Source organism: Sinocyclocheilus rhinocerous, unplaced genomic scaffold, assembly GCF_001515625.1.
Source record: "Sinocyclocheilus rhinocerous isolate Xijiao unplaced genomic scaffold, SAMN03320098_v1.1 scaffold612, whole genome shotgun sequence".
NCBI classification, from domain to species: domain Eukaryota; kingdom Metazoa; phylum Chordata; class Actinopteri; order Cypriniformes; family Cyprinidae; genus Sinocyclocheilus; species Sinocyclocheilus rhinocerous.
The window spans coordinates 565904-589538 of NW_015625585.1; the positions used below are offsets into that span (position 1 = coordinate 565904).

The 23635-nt window shown below is 41.4% G+C and overlaps 1 protein-coding gene across 1 annotated transcript in view; it reads left to right on the top strand.

The window, feature by feature from the left end:
• LOC107753834 (protein capicua homolog) overlaps window positions 1-22913 on the top strand; it is a 25693-nt gene extending 2780 nt beyond the window's left edge. The window contains exons 2-21 of the mRNA XM_016570097.1: window positions 1020-1719; window positions 2813-5488; window positions 6448-6579; window positions 6720-6873; window positions 7104-7197; window positions 7469-7651; window positions 9237-9369; window positions 9483-9770; window positions 12040-12137; window positions 13044-13905; window positions 15035-15174; window positions 15272-15432; window positions 16833-17020; window positions 17104-17505; window positions 17890-18065; window positions 18168-18292; window positions 19178-19329; window positions 19624-19755; window positions 19848-19973; window positions 20289-22913. Coding sequence (XP_016425583.1) covers window positions 1191-1719; window positions 2813-5488; window positions 6448-6579; window positions 6720-6873; window positions 7104-7197; window positions 7469-7651; window positions 9237-9369; window positions 9483-9770; window positions 12040-12137; window positions 13044-13905; window positions 15035-15174; window positions 15272-15432; window positions 16833-17020; window positions 17104-17505; window positions 17890-18065; window positions 18168-18292; window positions 19178-19329; window positions 19624-19755; window positions 19848-19973; window positions 20289-20560 — 7023 coding nt within the window. The 5' untranslated portion in view covers window positions 1020-1190 and the 3' untranslated portion in view covers window positions 20561-22913. The remainder of the gene's footprint in view (window positions 1-1019; window positions 1720-2812; window positions 5489-6447; window positions 6580-6719; window positions 6874-7103; window positions 7198-7468; window positions 7652-9236; window positions 9370-9482; window positions 9771-12039; window positions 12138-13043; window positions 13906-15034; window positions 15175-15271; window positions 15433-16832; window positions 17021-17103; window positions 17506-17889; window positions 18066-18167; window positions 18293-19177; window positions 19330-19623; window positions 19756-19847; window positions 19974-20288) is intronic.
• Window positions 22914-23635: the final 722 nt, after the last annotated feature.

Below are 23635 nucleotides of genomic sequence, written 5' to 3' on the forward strand. Positions count from 1 at the left end.
TAAGCAGTGATAAAGGCATTGCATTATAAATATACTTTATTTTAATGAAAATTATAATAATAATAACTCAGATAAACCATGTATTGTCATAATCGTGTGTTTATTAGTCACGTTGAATCAATAAAAGGAGTTAAATCTTCTGTTTATCCAGCTAAACAGAATTATCCAGCTATAGGCATTTCCTGGGTTTCTTCTGCGAGACGTATTTAAAGTTTCAGCGCGAGAGCGCCCTCTGGCCTTTGGATGGAGATTTACTGCTGATCACAGAACCGTGCTTCACTGAAAGATACGTATGACAATCGCAGCTTCTGTCGAATCGCGATTTCGATTCCATTTCGATTTATCGTGCAGCCCTATGTAGGGTGTATATAAACTGGTTTGTAGCAAGTGTATCCAAGTGTCTAAATATATTTATGCAAACATTAATGTTGATAACATATCTGTGAGTTTTAAATGGGCTTTAAACACAGTCCACACTGTAAGAAGTTTGGATGGTGAAGAAAAGGGTGTTTTGATAGGAGGAAAGAATGTGTAAGTAGTAATGTGTAAGGATCGTATTGTACATTGAGATGTTGTAGTGCTGTGACAGGAAGTGAGGACTGTAGGGGTGGATTGCCTCTGTAACGAATGCAAAAAGGTCATTTGAAAGAGCGAGCGAGAGACAGAGCCTTAGAGTCACAGAAATACCACTGAACAAGGAATTCCCCCGCCTCCTCTGATCCAGCCAAAAAAACAAAGTGAGTGTGTGACTTGTCTGGGCAAGCATTTTTCTTTGTGTTCTGTCGTTTTCAAATTTTTTCTGTGTTAAGTTGTGTTATATCCACTTTTTAGGGATATGTTACATATTTTCAGACTTATGAAGATGTTTCGATGAGATTAGGCACTAAACTTACAACTTTATTTTGTGCACTAAATTGTTTTTTTATTGTATATGCTGTATTCCATACTCCCTTCTCTATATGAGAATTGTAGTGCTGTATAACAGACTGATCCACCTCATGTGCTGTGCTTCATTGCAGGCTCTAATTTAAGAAGGAAAGGACAGCGATAACAGGAAGAGGCTTGGACAGGAACAGAAGAAAAAGACAGAGAAGGGGTGGGATGCAAGAGGGAAACAGAGTGGAAGATATTGATAGGCTGGGACTCGCAGGAAATCAGGAGGATTAGAGACTCTCTTAGAGCAAGAAAAGATGAAGCCCATTAAAAAGCAAGAAAGGCGGTCGCCCCCATCCACTCGCGCCAAAGGAGTTAAGAGGAGGACAGCGGATAGTAGCCCACAGGAAGAGAAGAGAGAAACCGAGGAAAAACCCCAAATTTCACCCACCTCTCCCAAGAGACATTTCTCCTCAAATTCTGACTCATCACAGGAAGGGCCACTGAGAAGAAGCGGGTCTCCGGAAAAGGAGGGCGTCCTCAGTATAGCAGTGGATTTCGGGAAAACGGAGGAAGGCCCCGGGAGCTCCATGTCTGGTGGAACACAGAGTGACAGCAACAGTAGCACGACCAGTGCCAGCAATAGCCCCAACCCTTCGTCTAGTCGTAAAACGGCCACTTTTAAAGCCCGTGTGCCCAAGAAGAAGTACACCTCGGAGCACTATGCCGGAAACCATGGCAACTCCAGCACTCCCAGCACACCCCCACAGAGCAGCAGCGGCTCGCATAACGGAAGTGGTGCTAGCCAGGGCCCAGCTGCCTCTGCTGCACACACGGACCTACAAGGTCAAAGCCAGCTGGCTGAGGACAGCATTACTGGGTACAGACACAACAATGTAACTGGACCTACAGGTAGAACTGCAGGTGAGTGTGGAGAGAGGGATGGGACGAGCGCATCTAGCCCACAGCGTTGCTCCTCAACCGATACAGCCAGCGAACACTCAGCCGACCTAGAAGTGACAGCTTCAAGACGTGATTCTCACTCCAACTCCCAAAAGCCACAAGCACATAACACTTCAGCATCCTCACAGGAGAGCCTGTCATCTGGTTTAGCTGGAGTCCTCGCCAAAGGTCTCAAAAATCAGAGAGTTCTGGCCCGACAGGGTCCCAGATTAGGGGAAGGCTGGCCTCACGATCGGGGCCGGGAAATGTCTGGAGAGTTTCGCACTGGAGTTGTGCGGAGAGTTAGCGAGGAGCATGGGATTGTGGAGGTGCAGCTGAATGGAGAAAAGACCATATGCAAGTACCCATTTCGAGTGGCTACTGATTCTGTTGACCTTATTCTAGATGCGTCACCTCCTGGTGTGACCCTGGTGGCTATAGGCACACGAGTCTGCGTCCCCTTTGGAGGAGGTGATGAGGGCAGTGAGGGAGCGCAACAGTGGTACAGAGAAGGTATAGTCACTCAAGTAGATCCACACCCAGCTGTGTCTTTCCCATATCGTGTTCAACTACGGGAAGATTTATCTGATGAGAGAAAGGAGAGGAGAGGTGTAGAGGACGATGGAAGGGCTCAGGCCATTTGGGTCTCACGACAAAATCTCCGCCTCCTGGTTCCTCCTTGGGACCTAGAGCCACCCCAGCCAGCAGAGCCAGGAGACAGAGGAATGCCCCGGAAGCTCTAAGTCTGGCGGAACACAGAGTGACAGCAACAGTAGCACGACCAGTGCCAGCAATAGCCCCAACCCTTCGTCTAGTCGTAAAACGGCCACTTTTAAAGCCCGTGTGCCCAAGAAGAAGTACACCTCGGAGCACTATGCCGGAAACCATGGCAACTCCAGCACTCCCAGCACACCCCCACAGAGCAGCAGCGGCTCGCATAACGGAAGTGGTGCTAGCCAGGGCCCAGCTGCCTCTGCTGCACACACGGACCTACAAGGTCAAAGCCAGCTGGCTGAGGACAGCATTACTGGGTACAGACACAACAATGTAACTGGACCTACAGGTAGAACTGCAGGTGAGTGTGGAGAGAGGGATGGGACGAGCGCATCTAGCCCACAGCGTTGCTCCTCAACCGATACAGCCAGCGAACACTCAGCCGACCTAGAAGTGACAGCTTCAAGACGTGATTCTCACTCCAACTCCCAAAAGCCACAAGCACATAACACTTCAGCATCCTCACAGGAGAGCCTGTCATCTGGTTTAGCTGGAGTCCTCGCCAAAGGTCTCAAAAATCAGAGAGTTCTGGCCCGACAGGGTCCCAGATTAGGGGAAGGCTGGCCTCACGATCGGGGCCGGGAAATGTCTGGAGTGTTTCGCACTGGAGTTGTGCGGAGAGTTAGCGAGGAGCATGGGATTGTGGAGGTGCAACTAAATGGAGAAAAGACCATATGCAAGTACCCATTTCGAGTGGCTACTGATTCTGTTGACCTTATTCTAGATGCGTCACCTCCTGGTGTGACCCTGGTGGCTATAGGCACACGAGTCTGCGTCCCCTTTGGAGGAGGTGATGAGGGCAGTGAGGGAGCGCAACAGTGGTACAGAGAAGGTATAGTCACTCAAGTAGATCCACACCCAGCTGTGTCTTTCCCATATCGTGTTCAACTACGGGAAGATTTATCTGATGAGAGAAAGGAGAGGAGAGGTGTAGAGGACGATGGAAGGGCTCAGGCCATTTGGGTCTCACGACAAAATCTCCGCCTCCTGGTTCCTCCTTGGGACCTAGAGCCACCCCAGCCAGCAGAGCCAGGGATTGATTGTAGGAGGGTAAGAGAACGAGAGTGGGAGGAAAGAGAGGACATGGAAGTGGAGCAGGAGGTGGTTCAACTGACTAGACCAACGTTTGTTCCGAGTTTGTTGCATCCTGTGACTGTACCTTTCACCTCACCACATTCTTCGTCTTCTGCCGTTAACCCTGCCATCACATCTGTACTCAGTGTAGCCCTCCTGGGCCTGGATTCAGCCACAGGTGCGGCAGTCATCTCCTCCACATCCCAGCTTCCTCCCTTGCCCCGAAGCTCTTCTCGAGGCTCCCTGGACAAGACCCCTAGCTCCAACTCACATGGTGCGTCAGGGGGTGGCAATGGATCCTCGTCCTCTTCGTCACGTTCCCGCACACCCCTCACAGCCGCTCAACAGAAGTACAAGAAGGGCGATGTGGTGTGCACCCCTACAGGCATCCGCAAGAAGTTCAACGGCAAGCAGTGGCGCAGACTGTGCTCACGTGAAGGTTGCTCGAAGGAGTCGCAGAGGCGCGGCTACTGCTCGCGGCATCTCTCCATACGCACCAAAGAGATGGAAGCCGGAGGCGGGGTTGGCCGAGACAGGAGTGGTGCCAGTAGCACGGGCACTCTCACACCTGACCTACGTTTAGGTGGACGCACCAGCAGCGAGTATGACTGGGATGACAACTCACGAGACAGCAGTGAAGCAAGCAGCCGTGGCGGGGACTCGCGACCACGTCTGGTGATGACTTCTCTTATACCACAAGAACTGCCACGTGATATGTCCCGCTTTGACTTTGATGAGTGCGAGGCTGCAAATATGCTGGTCTCACTTGGCAGCTCACGCTCATGCACGCCCTCATTCTCACCTGTATCCAATCAGTCACCATTCTCACCTGCGCCGTCCCCCTCACCCACACTATTTGGCTTCCGCCCAGCTAATTTCAGCCCCATCACAGCACCTCTGACCCCTCGCCGCCCTCGCCATCTCAGTGGCACAAAAATCCCTGGCACTCCCAGCACAGAACGTGAGCGCCACATCTCTGGCATCATGCCCACTTTTCAGACCAATCTGACGTTCACTGTACCCATGAGTCCCAGTAAACGTAAGCTGGATGCCCCACTACCCCCACTGCCCAGTGCATTAGACTATGCGAAATCTGATCCTCAGCTAAATGACCCCAGCCTCAACCTCAACGCAGTAGCATTCAGGGTTCTGTCCCCCCAAAGCCAGCCTACCACCCCCTCATCTCTCTCATTCCCTCGACAGAGGAGCATCACAAGTCGACCCTCATCCTCTGCCGCTTCCACTCCACCCCCTATGCTGGTTTCTCCCACACCACCCTCACCCCTGCCACAGGATCCCAGCTCACGTCGTATTGTTCCCCTACGCGATTCGCCTGTCATTGTTCGTAACCCCGATGTACCACTGGCAAAATTCAGCGATGGTCCCGTGAGCCGTAGAGGAAGCTCACGCTCTAGGGAGCACAGCCAGCCCCCTCACCATGCCATGGGCCTCCAGGCCCCTGTGCCCATCAATGGCGCCGCCACCAACGGAGCCGTTCTCCTTCGCAATCCTGCTTCCACCTTACTCCTGGTGACTTCCTCTCAGTCATTGACACCTGTGGCTCCTGGACATCCCGCCCATTCAAACTCTGCCACTTTGAATGTGTCCACTTCTAATGCAACCATTGGACCTGCCCTTGCACTATGTGGCTCAAGAGGGAAAGAGCAAGAGAGGAAGTCAGGTGGGCCTGCAGATGCGGGTGGTGCTCTCCCACAGCCTGTGGCTTGCCATCCTTCACCCACTGCTCTGTTGCCACTCATCCTGCCAGCCGAGTCCCCTCACCCTGCTCCTCGCAAAGACATCATCATGGGACGACCTGGCACTGGTAAGAGACATGAAAGATAAATAAAACCAATTAGAACACTTACATTTGTAAATTATTGATTACCATAGCCACTCACAGTCTAAAGTATGTAAAGTAATTTTAAAAATGTGAGCATGCCAACTTTTTATTATTTGTACTCTACGATTCAAAAGTTTAGGGCATAATAGGGTATAATCAGTATGATTTATAAAAAAAAAAAAAAGAAATTCATATTTTTATTGATCAAGGATGCATTAAATGAATCGTTATCTCTGAAAAAGATTCTCACATGTTTCAGAGTAAATCTCAAAATGTCACAAGCTATGCTTTGATTTCCCAAGGTAACAAAGTCAATTTGAATATTTAATCATTAAAAATGTAGTACCAAATTCTTCCACTGCCAAATTATGTAGGCAGTTCTATTCACATTAATTTTATTCAAATTAATTAATTTGTTATAGTTTGTTTTTACGAAAGAGAAAATTAAAAAAATGTTTCTGGATTAGTTTGTGCTGGCCAGAATATGTTGTTGACAAACTGCAAAAATAAGGGGGACTCAGAGTGACTTTGGTATGCTGGTCAGCAGCAGGTGTGTTTGGGTGTGTGTAGTGAAGAATGCACTGTGCTTTCAGGGTCAGTGTTTCTTTAGACAGTTGCAGCATGTCTGAAATGATACACAGGAACTTGCCCAGACATGCACGGCTAGAGGGTGATTGGACCACCCTGATTCTAATGAGTACTTAATCTGAGATACACAGTTCACTGGAATGACAGATGCCTAGGACAGTTACACACTTTCTTTGTTTTACCAATCACTGATATACAGATATACAGTATGTATATGAATGGCTTTCATTCAGGTTCAGTCTGACACAGAAAGGTGCTTTTTCACCAGTTCCCTCTTAAGAGAATAGAGAGGCTGTAGGTTTTGCGAAACAGTTGTGTGTATATATAAAAGGTTTGTGTGTTTCTTCATTTAGTTTGGACCAACGTGGAGCCCCGCTCTGTGCCAGTGTTTGCGTGGCATTCGTTGGTTCCTTTTCTGGAGACCAACCAAACAAAAATGTGCATGCAGCCTGCAGATGGCCAAACACTTGTAAATCAGGGCAAAGGTAACATTTGATAGAAAAAAACTAAACACTATAATTTGACGTTGCAACATTTTCCTGTATGAAACTGCATAGAATATACACAAAATCACATTCAGAATATATGTTTTCAGCTGATGTTTTGAAACTGAATAAACTTGCAGAACCTCGCTGTGGAGTTGCCCTTGTGACTGAGGGACCTACTGACTGTCCAGCACCACAGAGAGGTTCCCCGTCTTGCCCCCCTCCTACTGCTGAAGACCCACCTGTGGAGAGAGGAGGAGGTGACAGTGAGACCGAGAGTGATGCTGATGATCTGTAAATATCTGTTTGCATCTCACCTCTTGACAATAAAAGCAAACATAAAGATTACAATATTTTCAAAAAATTGGTTCATAATGAAATATAATATACACATATTATGGGAAAAAATGTTTTATTAAAAAGAAATCACAATAATTTTTGTGTTTTTTTAAACTTTTTTCTGGTTACTGTTTTTGATGCAATTCTCTCTTCTTCTTTTTTTTAAATTTAATTTAATTTTTTAGTTTTTTTCCAGCTCAAGACACTGCTCCATCCATCAGCCCAGTGAAAAGGCGCACACAATCTCTCAGTGCACTCCCAAAAGAAGGTGACAAGAAGGTACATTTCAGTTTCCTAGTCAGCTGCAATAGTGAAATACAGCAATACATTTTGTCAGTTGCTTGGTTTCCTTTGAGTAGCGCCGGACAGTCCCGCGCACTCGCTTTTAGTGAGAGCAGAAAAATTACCCTGGAAACTTGTCAAAGGTTTCAGGCTACAATCATTAAGCATTGCAATCATTCATTTCCCTTATTGTCTTCTGTTAAACGTGCTATAAAAATGTACACATCATTTCTCCTCTCTCTCTCTCTTTCTCTCTCAAACCACAAAGAGGCAAAAGGACCACATCAGGCGGCCAATGAACGCATTTATGATCTTTAGTAAGCGGCACCGTGGCCTGGTTCACCAGCGGCACCCCAACCAGGACAACCGTACTGTCAGTAAAATACTGGGTGAGTGGTGGTACGCGCTGGGACCCAAAGAGAAGCAGAAGTATCATGATCTTGCCTTCCAGGTACAGTCCTTCTTGTGAATTATTATGAAATACTGCATAAGAGGAAGATGTCATACCAATCTGTTGTCTTTCCTTTGAAATTAAGACATAACGTGAAGTTAAAATGTGGTTTTGCATTTGAATTAGTGATAGACTGATATCAGTTTTACAGTGGTCGATATACAGTATGTACTGTAGATGCAAATATCTGGAAAGCAGGGTGGTTGATGGCCAATTTAATGCCAATATGCACTACTATTCAAAATTTTTAAAAAATGTTTTTAAAACATTACATTCGTGCTCTCTTATGTTAATCAAGGTTGCATTTGTTTGATCAAAAATACACAAAAACAGTAATATTGTAAAATATTATTACAATTAAAACAACTGTTTTCTATTTGGATGTATTTTAAAATATAATTTATTCCTGTGATGCAAAGCTGAACTTTCAGCATCATTACTCCAGTCTTCAGTGTCACATGATCCTTCAGAAATCATTCTAATATGCTGATTTGCTGCTCAACAAATATTTCTTCTTATTATTATCAATGTTAAAAACAGTTATGCTGCTTAATAATTTTGTGTCAACAATAGGCGCGTTTCCATTACAGATTTGCGAAATGACGGCGTTTCCATTAACCAATGTTATGCGACTAAAACGTAACCTTTTGCCTCTCGCGATAAGTCATGGCAATGGATTTTGGTGGGATTTTGACGGATTTTGGCTATATTTATTCAAAGGAGGCGTATGCGTGTATCTTTACAGAAGCAGCACAGAGAGCCGCTTCAGAAACGTGCGATGCGCGGGTGGAATAAACACAAGCATTGACTAGAGTGGCCGCAATCAGCTTCAGTGGCCGTATCAGAGCCACACTGCACCGCAGACGTGTGCAGTGTAAATTGTCTAAGCATTAATGGTAGGGAAAGCCCCTTATACTGGAGCGCGGCCACTTATGAAGTGTTTCTTGGAGGTTATAGTACATTGAAGAATGATCATGTGAATGGAAAACATTTCCATTGCAGTTTTGCGAATTATTCCTTTTTCGCATTGCCTGAAAAACCACCTCATGCGAGCGTAAAAACTTTTTTGCGATATATGGGCGTTTTTGCGAAATTGACGCGTTTCCATTAGGCGTATTTTCAATTCGCAATTTCAATTTGTGCAATTTGAAGGGTAATGGAAACGCGCCTAGTGATACATTTTTATTCAGTTCAGAAGAACAGCATTTATTTGAAATAGAAATCTAACTAAATAAATCACTTACTTTATTTTGGATAAATTTAATGCATGATGAATAAAGTTTTGCTAAATATATTCATTTCTTTAAAAAAAATATCTGACCACTAATTTTTAAACGGTAGTTTAATGTAGTGTAGTGTAATCGAAATTAATCATTCATAACTTAATAATACGATATAGTGATTACAAATTTATTAAATGAAATTATCATAGATTAAAAATGTGCATTTACATTACATTCATGTAAAAATATTAGAAATCAAAATATGTGCATGATCCAAGTGTTGCACAGTTATTATTTATTAAGCCTGTTACTTTATTAGTAACTTAGAAGTTTATTCTTGTCTTACTCTTGTTGTCTTTTAGGTGAAGGAGGCTCATTTCCGGGCTCACCCTGATTGGAAATGGTGTAACAAGGACAGAAGGAAGTCCCTGTCTGAGGGCCGGGGAACTCCAGGGGCCAAAGAAGCTCAGGAGCATAGCGTGTCTGAAAGTACAGGTCCGTGTGGGAGTTTGTTTATATGCGTGGGCGTTTGCTGGTCTTGTGAAACTATGAGTGCATAGTAGTGTGAAACACAACTGATGTTGAATTAACCTTCTTTGTCTCCCCAGTGGCCCATTCCACATCTCAGGGGGCCGTCCACAAAGGAGCAGGGCCCAGCTGGACTTCACCTCGGTCTGACGGTCACGGAGGATCAATGGGAGGGCAGCTTCAACGGCCTCGCGCCTTTTCCCAGAGTGCTGTGCATAATCTGGAGAGCAGGGAGAAGGAGAGAGCACTGGAAAGTGCGGGACTGTTTCATCCCCGTCGTCCTGCTCACCCTCGACGACCGAGTGAGGATGTGACCAGTGATGAAGAGCCTATGGTTATCTGTGAAGAGGGGGATGATGATGTCTTAGGTAAATTACGTGCATAATATCCACCTTATTTTGCAACACAAAAGTAAGCTATTTTCTGTGAATGTGCGACTTTTGATTGAAATAACTGGAGGAATAACAAAGTGCAGTAAATGGTAAAACTATTTGCACTACAAACCAATTTGTTCATAATACATTAAAATACAGGTTCGCAATATCAAGCCGCTGTTTTGTACAGCTACAAATAACTAGAAGTGAATGACATGGAAATTCTTGCACATTCAAGTTACAAATTGCCGTATGTTAAAAATAAGATGGATACATCTTTGTCAATATGATACCTAGCAGCAATCCATATCACCCTACCAACCACCTGCAATGCCCTAGCAATAAGGGTGTAACGATTCACTCGTTTTCTCGATGCATCGATTACAAACCCTGACGATGCAGTGCATCGATCTTGAAACATGAATTTTTTAATCGTGATTCGTCGATTTCGGACAGTAATCGATTTAAAACGCTAAGAATCGAATGAATCACGATTTCTATAGCGATTCAATGCTTTCAAAATATATACACATTAAATTACTACAGGCAGGAATTAAAAATCAATTAAACCTTGAACAGTGTTCGTGCCCTCGCATCTCTCCTTCATGCACTCCACTATTTACCGCCCGAGACTGTCACAGGATTGCGCTCGCGCTCCGTTCGTCTCACTGACACTCTCGCGCTCATAGACGTGCCAGGCTATATCTGCAACTAATCTGAATAAAAAGCAAAATGAACTGAAACGTTAAGACAATAAACACAATAAATTAATACAATTTATGAATGATGCAGTGCTAATTGACATATAATTTATTACAGTAAGGAAACTATAAAGTATATGTTCTACCTAATTCTGTGCAGAAAATTGAAATATTTTTTGTAGTATATAAAACAATCATAAAATTGCCATTAGGAAAAAATTATAGATTACAAATGATTGATTATTGTCCAGCAGTGTATTTGATTTCTTATAGCAAATTCAAAGTAAGAGATATGAAAATAATTCCTATAAAAAATAATGATGCATACATACATAAAATTATTGTATTTGACATTTCTGTCACTTCTGAAATGATGGCTACGCCCCTGGTGTGACAAAATGTGGCTACGCCCCTGGCGTGACAAAATGTTAGCCTATACATAATACTTTTGAAGCTCTTTTTTTAAAATCTTGACTTACATAAATTTCTACATACGCCATGTCATGCCATAGCATCATTAAACTAGCATCTAACAATGGACAAAAGTGTTTTTTCTCTAACCCATGGTTCTCTAATCATAAAGGCTGCTGTGTAATTTGCCCCCAGACTAAGAATTTAAAGAATTTAGGGGAAGCATTTAAATAATCCTGTGAATGCACTTAAAGAATGCAGAATCGAATCGTTAATCGAATCGAATCGAATTTAATTGTGAATTGAATCGAATTGAATCGTTCTGAATTTGCAAAAATCGTTCTTGAATCGAATCGAAAACCTATGAATCGTGAATCGAATCGATTCGCTGTCTACTCAAAGATTCACAGCAACCATCCAGAACTCCTTAGTATCATTGTGGCATATTTTGCATATGCAAGCACCACTCATAGTTTCTTCAGAAATGTTCAACTTTTTAACTAATGATCTGTCAAACATTAAATATTGTATTAATGTTAGTTAATGTAAGTAAAGTGTTGCCACGAGAAAATCTGTTGGAAACCTAGGGTCCTATACAAAAAAAAAATCCATGTTTTCCGTTTTAATTTTTCTGGATTCTGATTTTTTAAAATATGGATTCTATGGATAAAAATTGATTATTTTTTTTCAATAGAAATTGAAAAAAAAATAGAAACAAATCCAAATTTAATCAAGTTCTGTGACATTCCGCGTTATATGGTAAATTTTAATTTTTATGACTGGATTCTGTGATTCCATCTGTGTTTTCTGCATTGTAGGCAACACGAGACCCCAAAACCCCCTGATCTGTAGATAATGCTGTTATACGTGGAACGTACCCACCATCAGAAAATGATTATCTTTTAGCGATTCGGTTTTGATGTTGCAAGTGTTTTGCGTTCCATTCTCATTTTCTCATTATTAGTCAGTCCTGACTGATTCTTGAGTCTGTGTCTCCCACGAGCTCTGTGCTCTCTGATGCACCACCGCCATCCAAACATCATTAATTTATTTTGGAAAGGCAAAATCTCCTCACTGCTCAGAGCTCTCAGTCCCATGAGTGTGAGATTTGCAAGCCCTGGTCTCACAGCTAACGTGTGATTCCTCCACAGAGGACTCGTTTGCAGACGGCTCCATTGACCTGAAGTGTAAGGAGAGAGTGACAGACAGCGATGACGAAAACGACCATGCAGATGAAGCTGACAGCAAGGTAACACTTAATACATCACATGGGTAGTTGGCATGGCATGTCATGCAATGTATCCCACAGTGCATCAGTTGTTGTTCAGTTATTGATTTTTTTTTTTTTTTTAATGAATAAACATTTTGTGCTACATGCAAATTCCAAATTCCTTTGGAAATCTGATTAAAATGGTGACAAAAACACACTTTCTCAGTATACAAGTTAAAAATGTCAATGTTATTCACCTGCTAACCACATCCAGCTGTCACATGTTGTCTTGAGGGAAGTCAATGTTTATATTTGATTGATGAAAGGACCATAGAGCTCTTTGTTAATAAATATGCTTTAAATTACATAAGCCTCATTACCATAGCAACAGAAATGATATTTGCTCTGGCTTATAAAACCAGATTATTTCAGCATCTGTGTGTTTGGTTGTCTGGCAAGTAACTATTATTTCTTCAGGATTTTCTTGTGAGGTTTTCCACGCCAATGGATATACTCACAAGGCAGCAGATGTCTCTGAGCGTTCCTTCTCTTAGATGGTTCACTGACCAAATTGTTTGCCTTAAAGGGATATTTCACCCAAAATTCTGTCATTATTTATTCTCTCTCATGTCATTCCAAACCTGTATTATTTTAGTAACATTGAAATACTCTTAAAGCTTTTATCAGTATTTTGGATTCGTTTTTATTTTTATATATTCCATTTTAATTTTAAAGTAATTTTGTTGTTTTTGTCATGTTTATTTTTTTTATGTCTATATAGTTTTTAATTTTTATTTTAGTTTTTTATTTATTTTTTTACATCAAGTAAAACTAATTAATTTTATTTCAGTTGATGTTTATTTTATTCCAAGTAGCAAATACTTTTTTATGGTTTTAGTTTAGTTGACTGTAATAACCCTGTCACGATGATCTTCTTCTCTTCAGCGCACCTTCCAACCAGTCCATTCCTCTTTGGGGTTGTCTCCAACTGTCTACAAAGACGACAAAGAACGGCATGAAAAGAACCTGGAGAAGAAGGAGAAGAGACGGATGGGTGGCGCAGAGCTGGATAATGGGGGGCCCAAAGAAGGGAAAGGAGGAGGTAGAGGAGGGCAGGTTCCGTTCCATGTTAATTCGGCCTCCGTTACTGGTATAAATGCCAATTTGCCGCATGAAGCCAGGAAGTACCCTTTGCAAGGTGCTGTCAGGATGGCCCCCACCGTAGTGACCAATGTTGTTCGTCCCATCACTAGCACCCCTATCTCCATCGCCAGCAAGCCAGTTGATGGGGATGTGGCTGTTGGGACCCTACCTCCAGACGGGAAGCCCAAGCTACTAATCGGTGCAGGCGGAGCAGGAGGAGGTGGGTACTTTCCCTCCTCTTCCCCCAAACCTAATGGGCAAGGAAGCTTAGTTACTGGCCTAGTCCTGGGAGGAGCCTTCCCAAACCAACCCACCATTCAGCTCATCACCCCAACCCAACCTACTCCATGCAACGGAGCCCCTAATAGCAGTGCAGTACCCCTTCCCCTACTTCATCACCAGTTCCTCCCAGCCGCCTCCATTTCGCCCCCTAGTGGCGGGAAACCTGTAACACAGGTTCAGTACATCCTTCCAACTCTGCCTGCAACTGCCAATCCCAACAGTCCCTCCGCCCAGCAGACCCAGCAGGCCTCCAACATCCTTACCTTGCCCAGTGCCGCACCCACCCATGTGACCCTGGCCAATGGTGTACATTTAGGGTCGGGGCAAGGAATAAGATATGCTTCAGTCCCAGCAGTGGGAGGAGTCAGCCCGGGAGGTGGAGGTGAGATTTAGGGCAGTTAAATTGTGGTGAAGTAATCAGACACACGTTCAGTTAAATTCAGGATTTCCAGTTTTTACATTTTTTTTCAGGCCTGTAAAAATGATGGAAATTAATCAAATATTAAAATTCATGCATATTTTTATAGTAAGTAATATACATTAATTTTAAGTTAATTTTCTTTCAATTACTTGATCAGTGTAAACTACCATTCGGAAGTTTGGGGTCAGTAAGATTTTTTTTCACCAAGGCTACATTTATTTGAAAAAAAAATTAAAATGATAATAAATTGATTAAAACGGTAACATTCAGAAATACTACATCATAAAATAAATGTGTTTTATTTGAATATATTGTAAAATGTAAATTATTTCAGTGATAAAATCACATTAGAAGTCATTGTAATATGCTGAGTTGGTGCTCAAAAACATTTCTTCTTATCATTGTTAAAAATAGTTGTGCTGCTTAATATTTTTATGAAAACTGAAAATTTTTTCAGGATTTTTTGTTGAAGTTCAAGAAAGTAAGAACAGCATTTTTATTAAATAGGAGCCTTTTGTAACATTATACATTTATTTAACTTTGTTCAATTTAATGTGTCATTGCTGAATAAAAGTGTTATTACTATTATTATTATATTAGTATTAAAAGTAATGTTGACATCTAACCTGAAATGAATAAATTTTATCTTGTATTCTACTTAATTTTTCTAAAAAGGAAAAAAATAAAATAAAAAAAGCTCTAATATTTTCAAGTTTCATTTTAATGGTTTAACAGAGCAAAACCTCTGGTTGTGAATGACTGGACTAGATATTGCATTTTGTGTAAAACAAGCCCAATATTTGATGTATGAGTGAATTGGTTCTTTTCAATGACTCAGTCGAACCACTTCACAAATGACTCATTCACGAACAAGTCAGGAAAATTATTTTCAAAACATGTGGGTACCCTTTAAATTATTTAATGTGTCCTCATCCAAGGGAATGTGACCTTTATTGATGCTTTTCAACATACTTAATAAAGTTTCCCAAGCTTACAAGGATCAGGATTATGCACACAGCGTTAGGAAAATTAGTTTATCAAGTCTTTTCTCGGTCTCTACTATATCAGTCCTTTTCATCTCTTTGCACAGTTCAAGCACAGTCCCCAGTCTTGCAGAGCAAGATGTTGGTTCCCATGGCAACTGTCGGAACAGGATCTACACCTCCGCAGCCAATTTCCCTGGTGGGTCCACCCCTTCCTGTTCAAAATGGCACTCAACTAGGAAGTAAGGTAGATTGGCTTGAGTTACTATCACGCTACATGAACAAGAAGCATTTATTGTATTTGCAACAGATGTGTTGGATTCATGCCCTTCTTTGCTTTCCAGGTCATTCAGATTGCACCAATGCCTGTGGTCCAAACAAATGTTCATCCTGGAGGATCAGTGCATACCGGCAGCTCATTTCCTGTCTCTATGCCAACCACGACTGTCATGGCCCCTGGGCCCACCCCTCCACAGACGGTGCTCTTGACACCACCACCTACAAGGTACTTTACTGCCCACTGTCTCTTTAAAGCTGAAGCTAGACATCAGGGGCCAGTTGCATAAAAGGCTTAGACTAGTCTTACAAGTTAGTCGTCAAAATTTTTTTCTTTAAGACTGGTCATATGTATTTAATTCTGTTACGTTAAAACGTAGATTAGTCTGTTGAAGTCAAAAAATAAGACTGATTACCGCTTGACTAACTGCTAGTTGGTCAGACTAGATCTTAAGACACTGTCTTAACACAGAGGCTGGCCCCTGAGCATTGAAATATAACACAGTCTAACCCATTAGTGACTGAAGTAGGACATGTTACATCTTACATTTGATTTACCTATTACAATAGTCCCTTTACAGTTATTACTGCTATAATAAAAATACACTTTATATGCAAGTTTAAAATTCTACAAAAGACACATTTAATCTCCTAAAACAAATTTTTTAAATGTATATTTTACTCAGAATTATTGTGCTCCTATTCGATTGCGCTCCTTCTGTTTAGCGTGCATGCTCGTTGCTCTCGCGTGCCTCGCCCACTCCTGACAGCAAAATGGATATGTTTGCATGACTTTCTAACATTTACAGATGAAAAATATACCTGTGACATGTCAGTTATGCACTGAGGAAAACACAACGTCTCAAATGCATTAAACAGCACAGATATATTCGCTGTTTGTCATGGTGGATCGATTTGATCCATGATCGACATTAAGGGCTGCTTAAGAATAATCGTGCACAAATTAGTGAGATTGTGTGAACTTCATTTGTCGTTTATGGAACCACTTTAGTCACTTTATTTCAAGTCAGGTTTTGGACTTTAATCCTCGCTTTTCCTCGGGTCTCCGTAGTGTTGTGATGCGTCACAATCACGCAGCAGCAGTGGTGATGAGAGAACGCGCTTGAGAAACAGTTTAGAGAGGAGAAATCAATCTACATATAAAATATTGGTCACAGATTATTGGTCACTTTCTAAATAATAAAAGTATAGCGCATCTACTAGTAATTATATATAAATGAATCGTTTTTTACCGATGCAAATATGTTAGAAACGATGCATCGTGATATAAATGACAACTTGTAGCCGATGCACACTTTTTAAACTGATACATCTCATCATTAACTTTTTATGCCGATGCACCGAGTGAATCGGGGAATCTTCCCATCCCTAATATATATATATATATATATATATACACACTCAACTGTGTCTAAAACTAAACTAAAACTGGTGTAAAAACAAACACTTTCATACCAATCTACCAATCGTTTATCCTCTGATTTTTAGTAGTTAGAGTTAGGAGTTTGTTTCTTTGACAGGAGTGTTAAGAAAGATCCAGGTACATGTCTGTCTTGGATAAGTCACTGTGACTCAAACCTAACTTTATGCTGTGCTTTTGTTGCTCAGGATCACATATGTCCAGTCAACTCCTGGAGTTGCGGCTCCTTTGCCATTGGGTTCAACACCTGCAGTCTCTTCCACCCAGCAGGCCCCGTCACCTTCGGTTCCATCTTTTTTGCAATCACAGGTGGCTACCCTTGGCTTTACTGCAATTGCCCCAGCCGGTCAGGCCTTGGTTCAACCTATTGTTGCAAGTGAGTGTTATGACTGACAGTTCTTTAAACCACCAACACATATTTAACACTGCATGACAAACATCATCAAATTTCTACCGCAGGTCAGCCACCCCTCCTGGCTCCATGTCCGCCCCCGAGCGGATTGTCACAACCAGCACAAACCTCGACGGCCACCCGTCAACTAGTGACTGCCATTTACCCCAGCGTCAGCTTAGCCGGAGGAGTTGTGTCAGTGACAACCGTGCCACAAAGCACAGCAACATCCACATCAGTTCCAGCATCATCCTTAGCGCCTCAAGCAAAGACCTTCTCAGCCGCGGCTGCGCAACCACACACGCAGACAGATGCGCAGCTGCAGTCTCAGGTAAACATGCACATGGAAAACGAGAGAGGACCAGAATCTAGGAAGGAGATGGAGAAACAGAGAGACCTGGTGGTGTCAAAGGATGGACATCAGACGCCACCTAGTGGTTTGGAGGAATCGGTGCAACACACACATAAAGGTAAATGTAACCTCATAAACTGTACAATAGTAAATTTGGTTACACTTTATTTTAAGGTGTGTCCTTGTTACAGTGAAATTATACATTCAAGAAAGGAATAATAATTAACAACTTCTACTTACTATAAGGTTAGGGTTAGGAATAGGGTTTGGTTTAGGGTTAGTTGCATATCATGCAAAGAAAGTACATGTAACTAGTGTAACAAGAACTCTGTAAAGTGTTATATCTATCTCATACATATATATATATATATATATATATATATACACACATACACACACAGACACACATGCAAATGCTTATTTAAAAAATCTCACTGACCCCAATTTGCATTACAGACTGTGCTTGCAGTCCCTCAAAAGTCACGTTCAAAATGTTCTATAGGTCAGCATTGTGAAGGGAAGGAGGATGGAAAGAAAGGGAGCAAAATGGAACGAGAGTCTGAGAGAGACGTAGGAGGGGGCCCGTCTCAAACAGAGAGAGTTGAGAGAGCAAGAGCGATGGAAGGGGAGACAGAGACTCAAGCTGAGACCAACAGCAAAGACGAACAGTGTCGAGAGGTAAGATTCTTTTCTAAGTTATGCAATCCAACTTTTCTAAATTCACTAAATTTGCTAAATTAAGTTAGGAGACGATTAATCACTTTTTATTTTTTCTTTCAGGCAAGACGCTGGGAAGCTTCTGTTTTGGACCCCCCACCACCCCCTTTGCACACTGACCCTCCTTCTGCTAAAAAGACCAAGTTCCGCCCACCTCCACTGAAAAACACTACTGATGCTGGCGACAAGTGAGTGGCATGACCCAAGATCAGTCAAAAGCAGTTTTAGTATATCATTAACATACTATTATGATATTTATTATTCTTTTGGATTAGCTTTTATTTCTATATATTCTGTTTTATTAGTTTTGTTTTCATTTTTTATAGCTTTAATGTATTTTTAGTTTTAGTAATTGTAGCGCTTCAACTTCAACTTGTTTATTTCACTTAGGTGCCAAGGCAGCATTTCTCACTTTCATTCTAATTTAAAGTGTAAATAAAGTTTCGGTTTATAAATTAAAATGTTTCATCGTTTTATATATATATATATATATATATATATAGTATATATTATTTCAAAAAATGTTGTAATAAGCCAATGACATGAAGATTATAACTGTATCAACAGGTAGCCAAAAAACATAATATGTGCATGTACGCAGGTGCATTATATTCTTGGCCAGTGCATTGTAAGTGTGTGGTCAAGGTTATATACTTAATATCCTTGCTTTACTGGAAAATTAACACATCATAGTTTTCAAGGTGATGGCAATAGACCTTTAAATATATTTGACATCAAACCAGATGTAATATTATTCCGTTAGCTAGCTACAGTTTACTAACTTCACTTCAAGATTCTCTTCAAACTTTTGCTCAGCCATGATGACAGTATTTGACCTGGAAGGGAAAACTGACTGTAGTGCACATTTATACCTATGCATTGTAACACATTTGATTGTAGAGCTTGTTTATCTTTCAGGCCTTATTCTTTTGCATTTACACAAAATTGGTAGTCATTGGTTAAACACATCCCTCCATTTCTTCTTGCATCTTTCTGCTCACATCATTTACATTATTTCTCTGCTGATATGCCAATTATTTAATTTTGCAACAACTATATTTGCTCTTTCACAGGGCGCTGTTTGGCTCCTCTTTTGAAGAGCGTCTTAAAGAGCTGCCGGAGTTCAAGCCTGAAGATGTGCTGCCCTCTCCCAATCTACAGAGTCTAGCAACTTCCCCTAGAGCCATACTGGGCAGCTACCGCAAGAAGAGGAGGAACTCTACAGGTGAGAGAAGATGATAAATATAATGAGAAATAGTAGTTTCATATACCACATTTCCTTCATAAAATCTATATTTACATTCATGCGTTTAGCAGATGCTTTTATCCAAAAGAGTAACAAAAGCAATTTTTCAAAGAGCCAACAATATTTGTAATATACAAGCCTGGTTTATTAGACAACTAGACGAGGAAGCGAGTTAGAGAAGGAGGGTAATGCATCTAGATTCCTTTTTGCCTAACTTTTGCTTTTTGTGTGATTTTGATCCCTCCTGTCATTTTCTTTTCTTCCCTTCAATAGATCTAGACTCTGCAGACGACCCCAGTTCACCACGGAGGAAGAGTCGTCGCCTGTCCAGCTGTAGCTCAGAACCCAACACGCCCAAGAGTGCTGCCAAGTGTGAAGGGGACATCTTTACCTTCGACAGGGCTGGTGGGCTCATTTTTATGTCTAAACTCAGTCTCATGAACCCATGCATTAAGGTATTTATTTATGTGTGTTTTCTCGTCTTCTGTGTTTATCAGTTGGAGAGACTGAGCATATTTTGGAGGAGTTGGACCGTGTGCCGCCTTCCTCTCTGCGTAGGATGTTGGACCAGCGGCGTGCGCTCGTCATGCAGCTCTTCCAGGAGCACGGCTTCTTCCCCTCAGGTAACATCAAGTTAACCATCTCTCAGTATAGCACAGCCAGACTTTTGACTTGAATTCAATTTATACTTCTATTCAGCAAAAAAAAGCAGTTCTTTTGAACTTTCTATTCATCAATGAATCCTGAAAAAATAGTATAGTTGTTTCCACAAAACTATGAAGCAGTACAACTGTTTCCAACATTGATAATAACAAGAAATAATTGAGCACCAAATTTGCATATAATAATGATTTCTGAATAAATAATAAAAAAATAAATAAAAAAAGCATCAGCCATTGTTGTGAAGAATGTAGCATGCGTATCTTTTTTTGTTACAGCGCAAGCCACAGCTGCCTTCCAAGCTCGCCACTCGGAAACATTTCCCAACAAGGTGTGCCTACAGCTGAAGATCCGCGAGGTAAGGCAGAAGATCATGCAGACCGCCGGCAGTTCTGAAATCATGGGAGGTGTGGCTAGCGGAAGCTCTGACTCCGCCTCTACTCCCGGACCATCCAATCCAGTGGCCAGGGAGAATTCCGAAGCAGATGAGAGGGGCAGGGCCACGGAAGAGCCAAAGAAAGACGCGGGCGATCCGCAGGAGTCGAGATGAAGAACGACAAGCAGAACGGAAGGATGAAAGACGAATGTAGGGATAGATTATAGAAATGTGTAAACCCATTTCCGCTGGCGATATACAGTACAGCACTTATGTGGATTTTGCTTGGTTTCTAATCGAACCGATTTCGTTGCCATTGCGTTCACTTCGTTGATGTTCTGTTGTTATGCACAGTTACACATACACACATACACGCACACACACTTTATGCAATTACATAATAATATCACTTTCACACATTAACGACTTGCACAAGGAACTATTACATACAGCGCATGAGGTCGCACTCATTTGCATATGCCACTCGTGTTAGGCCGTCATTGGTCCACCTCTGCATTAGGGCGTGGCTTCACTTTCTGTCGGAATTTTCGAGCCCTTCAATGCTGCACCACAGGCAGCACCAAACCAGCCTGTCTGCACACACTCAGTAAAGCCCCCTGCGTGGGGCCAGCACAGATTTTTATCGAAAGGACTGAATGTTTTAGAAGAGAAATTAGACTGTTTGAGGTACCGTTAACTTTCGATCCAAAACGGGGACGGGGTGGGTGGGGGTACAAATGCGCTTGCACTTTCATTTGTAGAGGCCGAGAGGAAAGCAATAGCCGGGGGAGGAGAAGGGTCTTCGTGCGAATGTTACGCCCCTGTGACGGGGTACATGCATCGGCTGTTACTGTTCTTCAGCACGGGCTGTAAATTCACAGGTTTTTTTTTTTATCCCAGAAGCAGCAAACTTAAGACTTGTAATCACGTAGACCAGCGGAGCAGAAAACAGAGGCTACGGCGACCGCCACAATCGCATAAACAACAACAACAACAACACAGCACACTCAAAAGCGAGAGAGGAAAAAATTGTCCTAACCTCGAAAAGAAGACGCAAACGAATAGAGACACTACCCCTCTTCGAATCAACGTGTAGTTATGCTTTGTCGTTTTGTTGTTGTGTCGTAACGGTGGTACTGACTGATATCTTTTTTTGTATTAGCTTGCGCCTCTCTTCTTCTTCTTACTCTAGTAATATTTTCAGCATGGACTAATCTAAGTGTTGGAGCGATTACATCGAAAAGAAAAAAGACTCTGTTTTAGCCTCTTAGCTGAAGCTCCTCTTCTCTGGCCGCCGACTTAGGCTTTTCCCCGTACACTGTATATATATAATTGTGATGGCTGGGGAGGGGGGCAGAGGGTGGGCACGAGGCTCTCTCTGTGTTCTTTTCCTTGTTTCTTTCTTGCTTTTTGATATTTCAATCAGGTGTTTGCACAATATATGGTCCAAGACCATGATTTAAATCAGGAAAGTATTTGTTTTTAGATATTTAAAAACTAACCAACAACTTTGTTCCATTGCGTTCGATTCACCCTTTCCACATCCCATAAGGAAAAGCCCTTATTATTTTCATCTCCTTAATAGACTTTTAACCCAAGTGTTGATGGAAAGCGCCACTTTAAGCGCTGGTCTGGAGTCAGAGTAAGCTTTGTAGTCTGCGACGACGATTTCGTTTCAGGATTACGCAAGGGAAAGCTGACCCGAGACCAGCGCTGGGGCGGCATTTCTCAGGATCTCCTCTTTCTTACTCTGCCTCTTCTTTCATTGGTGCAATAGAACGTGGGTGGGAATTATTTTTGAAGTAGACGAGTGACCTTTTAGTGCCATAGATTTTCACTGTACAAGCTGTAATAAAAATATATATATATTGAAAGGAGAGTGGGGTAAAAAAATCAATGAGTATCGAGAGAGAAATCCAAACTGAACAAGCAAAAAAAAAATGTAACCTAGCACTTTCTTGCGTCTGGTTTTGCTGAAAGAGAAGGAGTGTCGAGTATAAAAATGCTACTCAGTCTTCACTTGAATGTGTGACAATATAAATGTATAAATATACCTATATATTTCTATATGTTCATGATATACAGATGTCTGTGTGTGTGCGAGCGTATGTGCTTATACATTACATGCGCCCTGACAAATCAAACTTACTCCCGAGTAAAGGCTATTCATATTTTCCCTCCCGAAAATGCAGTGGCACTACATTAAAAGACTGTTAGCATATGCCTGAAAACCGGTGGCTACTGACGTGCGTGAGGAGAGATCGGCATATGTAACCATTCAACTCAATTCTTAACTTGATTTATCTGGCCTTTCTTTGCCTTCCCCCGGCAACAGACAAATGCTTACACACATACCTGCACATGTATGCGTGTACAACTTATGATTGTGTATCCAATAAACTGTCTTTACTTTGGAGAAGGGAGTTTTAGAATGAGGAAGGTGAGTGCAAACTCATCAACAGGCATGTTGACCATGTGCAATATTTCTAAACAAGAGATTATTGAAAAAATTAAAGACCTAACACAACGCTTGAGATTGTGTGTAGTTCTTTTCGCAGAGCGATGTGTGATATATATAGATATGTTTTAGAAATTTTAGATGCTCATGTTGTCACTACGATGGCGTGTTTTTATTAGATGCACGCTGAATGCAGAATCTGGTTTTGTTTGTAAATTAAATCAGTAAAATTATATCTATACTTCATTTTTATACTTTTATTTGTATTTTATTGATATACAGGGTTATTATTATAATCTATTTTAATATTTATTTTTATCTTTATTATTCCTCAAGTTTGATCAGATTCTCAATATGCTTGATAGGTAGATGTAGATAGATTTGTTTTTGAGTTATTTCTTCATTAATATCATTATTATTATACACAAATAACTAATTGTGGATGATAAAATTAGAGGCATATTGAAAAAGCATATTGATCTAAGGTGTTATTATAATCTATATTAATATTTATTACCTTTGTCAGACCTCAAGTTTTATTATATGTTATGTGTAATAATGAACAGCTCTTTTTCTTTAATATTTTCTAACTATATATGAGTCTGTCAAAAAAGTCTTCATAACCATATTTAATTAGTTATTTTAATATTTAAAAATAAATATTTATTTTTTAGTTATTTCTTTACTACTACTACTAATAATAATAATAATTATTATTATTATTATCATCATCATCATACAAAAATAACTAATTGTGCATGATAAAGTTAGAGGCAGACAGTGACCCTCTC